We start from the raw sequence: 3,655 nt of genomic DNA on the forward strand, positions 1-3,655 counted from the left end.
CTAAGGAAGCACAGATAAAAGAAATAAGACTAGAACTTCCCTCAGTTTGCTGTGCTAAGGATACAGCATCCATGACCTTAGAGCTGAGGCAGAAGTTGTAATAAAAATTACAAAATAAGACTTTGAAGATAGATGGGTAGTTTCTCACCTAATCACTGTAGGGCTCAAGAGTAACAGAAAACAAGTAGTTTTAGCTCACTGATCTGAATGCGATGTTAAGATAGCTACTTTGACAACAGSTTTTCCACTGGCATTTGATAGAATCAGTATAGACACACGGCCTTGTTGAGAAAGCGCTCAGCCAAGCTTAAAGACTGCTACCTTCCAAGTGTTTTAGGACACCCCCCCCCCCCAAAAAAAAAAATATACTATAAACCAGTGGTTACTGGTTTATAACCAGTGGTTACACAGATTACTGTGGTACCCTTCTCATTTCTTTTATGGACTCAATCATGGCCTTTCATTAAGGGAAATACTACAGAAATACATAGACAGAAGTTCTAGATTTTCAACCTCCAGCCAGTCAGAAAGCTYACACTCCTCTTCATCCACAATAATCTGAAGGCTGCATCAAGTAAATTTGTCCTTAAATAGCATGACCCTTAGATATACCTTTCTAAAGGTCATCAGGCTCAATTAAGAATGTTTTAACCTGATGGGGTGAAACACATGCACCATGTCAGTCAAACTGGGCTGTACTAGTAGAGCAGTATTCCAGGACTATGCTTCCATTTGAAAATAGATACCTGCAGTACTTCACAGCCTGGAGAACTATCAGTTGTGTCTTCTTGGAAACACTTCTTCAGAGCTGCATAATTGAGACCAAGTGTTTTTCAGTTACTGTACATGACACATTTGGTATTGATATAACATTTATTGAATACTTCCACTCTAGTGGATGAAAAGTCTGTACAAAACCAAACACTTCCTTTACTTAATCAAACCAATCTAAAAACAGTCAGCTCAATCAAAACCCACTACAAATACAATAGCTTCTTTGAAGCCATGGTAACACTTAAATACGGTTAAGACTTCAATGCAGAAATTTGGTTTGTTAGAAAGCTCAGGGAGCTTTAGCTTCTCAAAGTTACAAAAAGGCAAAATTGTGTTTCACAGATACAGTCCACTGGAATCACCAACACTGGACAATTTAAGTACTTAGAGTCCTGAGATAACATGGAATCCTGGTATCCTTTAGACAGTTTTCTGTTGTCCTTTCTTTCCAATGAGAGATTTGTGGATATGTGGTATTACACCTAAGAAAGAGCAATACCAAGAATTAAAAAAAAAAAAAAATCACATTAGTTCTCTTCAATGATTTCTAAGCTTCGCACTTCAAATAGAATTTGAAGAACAACCTTTAACACTATTGGATTTCTTGCCACCTAACACAAAGGTTGACAGCAAGTTACATACCACCACCAGCAATTGTTGCCTTAATGAGAGAGTCCAATTCTTCATCTCCTCTAATTGCAAGCTGCAAGTGACGTGGAGTGATACGTTTCACCTTCAAGTCTTTGGATGCATTTCCTGCCAGCTCCAGAACCTGAAGACAAGAACATTTTTAGATTGAGTTAAGCAAGTCAAATGAGAACAATTACATGGCTTTAGCTCTCTYCTTCTCTACACCAACTGCTCGGTGACATGACGACACCAAACAGTACATCTTTTAACCAGCTCCTCTTTYAGGAGTTTGGATTCAGGTTTCCCCAAGGAAAGGGTGATGTTTTGCAGCAAATGGAAAAAACTAACTGTACACTTTATGAAACACTTCACACATGCCTCTGTTATAAGCCACAGCTACCTGCTTTGCACAAAATGCAGAGCAGAACATTCCATATGTGTTTCATAGACTCCTTAGGAAGCACGTACTTCAAAAAACAGACTTAAAGCAAATGAAGAGTCACAACCCAGTTCAAACTGGCAAAGTACAGGGGAGACTGGTCATTATACCATTTCAACTGGACTGACCAACTTGCAGCAGTTTTACCTCAGCTGTCAAGTACTCTAGGATTGCTGCACTATACACAGCAGCTGTAGCTCCTACACGCCCATGGCTGGTAGTCCTAGACTTCAGATGCCTATGGATGCGGCCAACGGGGAACTGAAAGAAAACAGAAATATGAGTATGCTGTCACCACAGAGATAGAATAAAAACAGTATCATAAAGCACTTCTGCTGCAGAGATTCTGTTGTCCAGCATAAGCAACTGGTACTAGCTGAATTCTAGTGTTGGGAGTGCTGTGTATCATAGAAGTCTACATTTCAATAGCTGGCACACAGTGTCCTTAGCTGTATTCCCCAGCCCACATCAGCAACTTCACAAGTCTAACCTCCAGCAGGAGCAAAACCACAAGGCAATTCTGCCAACACAGACGTACAGAAGCTCAGAGCATGGCTGAGCCAAACACTAACATACTCAAGCACCAGACTGATCCTTATGCCAATGGACAGAAGACACTGGCTACCCAGGTTTCACAAGGTACAAGCTGGATGTGGAAGGCCAAGCTGACTTTCATTTGCCCACACTCCAGGCTCTGCTCACCTGCAAGCCAGCCCTCTGAGAACGGGACACCGCTTTGGTCTTGGTCTTTCCAGAGTCCTTCCCAGCTTTACCTCCAGCCTAACCAAGAGGAGAGACCCGTGTGAGCGCAGACACACCGGCAGCAGCGCTAACCCGCCACCCGGCTCCAACCCTCCGTCTCTACCTGGCACGGGCCGCGCGGCGGCGACCGCATCCCGCCCGCGCATGCGCTCCTCGTCCCTCCTCCCCCCCCCGCCGTGGGGCGGCACGCGCTGCGCCACCACGCCTGCGCTCTGCCCGCTACACCTAGCGGCACAGGCCGCCCGCCGTGCGCATGCGCCGCAGCCCCTCCCTCTCCCCGGCGGCACCAGTGCGCGTGCGACTCTCCGCGCCCCCCCGCCGCCCCTGTCCGCCGCCTGCGGCAGGTAAAACGCCCGCTGGCGCGCGCCGCCCCCCCCCTCAGCCGCTGCCCGCGCGCGCCCTCTCCCCCAACGGCCGCCGCCGCCGGGTCACCGCGCTCTCTGCCATCGCCGAGCCGCCGCGGCCGCGCGCCCCCTCCGCTGCCCCGCGCGGCTCCTCACCATCGTGAACGGGACCGCAGCGCCACGCAGGGGGACACGGAGGAGAAGAGCGCCCCGCACACGCCGAGCCCGCGCGACAACGYCGACCTACCCCGACCCGCCGCGATTCAAACTGCGCCCGCTCCCGCCTTCCCCCGGCGCTTTATAACCGCCGAGCGTGCCTGCATCCGGGAACCCCAGCCCCGCCGCCAGCCAATCGCCGTGGGATGGGGCAGGGCGCCCTCGCACGGCGACAGCCAATGGGAACGGCGGGGCGGGGCCGCGCCGGGCTGGCCGCGCGGAGCCCAGGGGCGCTGGCGAGGCGCCGCGTTCCGCAGAGGGCCCGCCCGCATTTAAAGGGGCAGGAGCCTCGCGGCCGGCGGCGGGGGGAGGAGGAGGGTGGACGCTGCTCCGCCATTCCGGGCCGGGCCCCAACAGCTCGGAGGCCGCGTCGGCAGGCGAGTGCCTGTGGCGGGGGAGAGGCGAGCGCGGCCCTCCTCGGGCTCGGCTGGAGGCGGTCGCTGCGACCCGCCCGCGCGAGGACACCGCCGGCTTCGGCCCCAACGGCCGC

At 51.6% G+C, this 3,655-nt stretch overlaps 1 protein-coding gene across 1 annotated transcript; it reads right to left on the minus strand.

Moving 5' to 3' along the window:
• Window positions 1–854: 854 nt before the first annotated feature.
• Window positions 855–3,256, minus strand: H2AZ1 (H2A.Z variant histone 1). Its single transcript, XM_085325615.1, has 5 exons — window positions 3,106–3,256; window positions 2,546–2,623; window positions 1,991–2,104; window positions 1,417–1,546; window positions 855–1,256 (listed from the first exon to the last, which is right to left on the minus strand). The coding sequence occupies exons 1-5, from the start codon at window positions 3,106–3,108 to the stop codon at window positions 1,195–1,197; spliced, it is 387 nt and encodes a 128-aa protein (XP_085181741.1). The 5' UTR covers window positions 3,109–3,256; the 3' UTR covers window positions 855–1,194.
• Between the last annotated feature and the right edge of the window lie 399 nt (window positions 3,257–3,655).

The sequence above is a fragment of the Rhea americana genome, unplaced genomic scaffold (assembly GCF_003343005.1).
Source record: "Rhea americana isolate MKP2758 unplaced genomic scaffold, rheAme1 scaffold_99, whole genome shotgun sequence".
Lineage (NCBI taxonomy): Eukaryota > Metazoa > Chordata > Aves > Rheiformes > Rheidae > Rhea > Rhea americana.

Excerpts from the sequence above, each read along its gene's own strand:
- H2AZ1 (XM_085325615.1), bottom strand. Across the intron at positions 1,547-1,990 it reads TAGAGTACTTGACAGCTGAG|GTTCTGGAGCTGGCAGGAAA; the intron begins GTAAAACTGCTG and ends TCTTGTCTTCAG. Across the intron at positions 1,257-1,416 it reads GGCAACAATTGCTGGTGGTG|GTGTAATACCACATATCCAC; the intron begins GTATGTAACTTG and ends GCTCTTTCTTAG.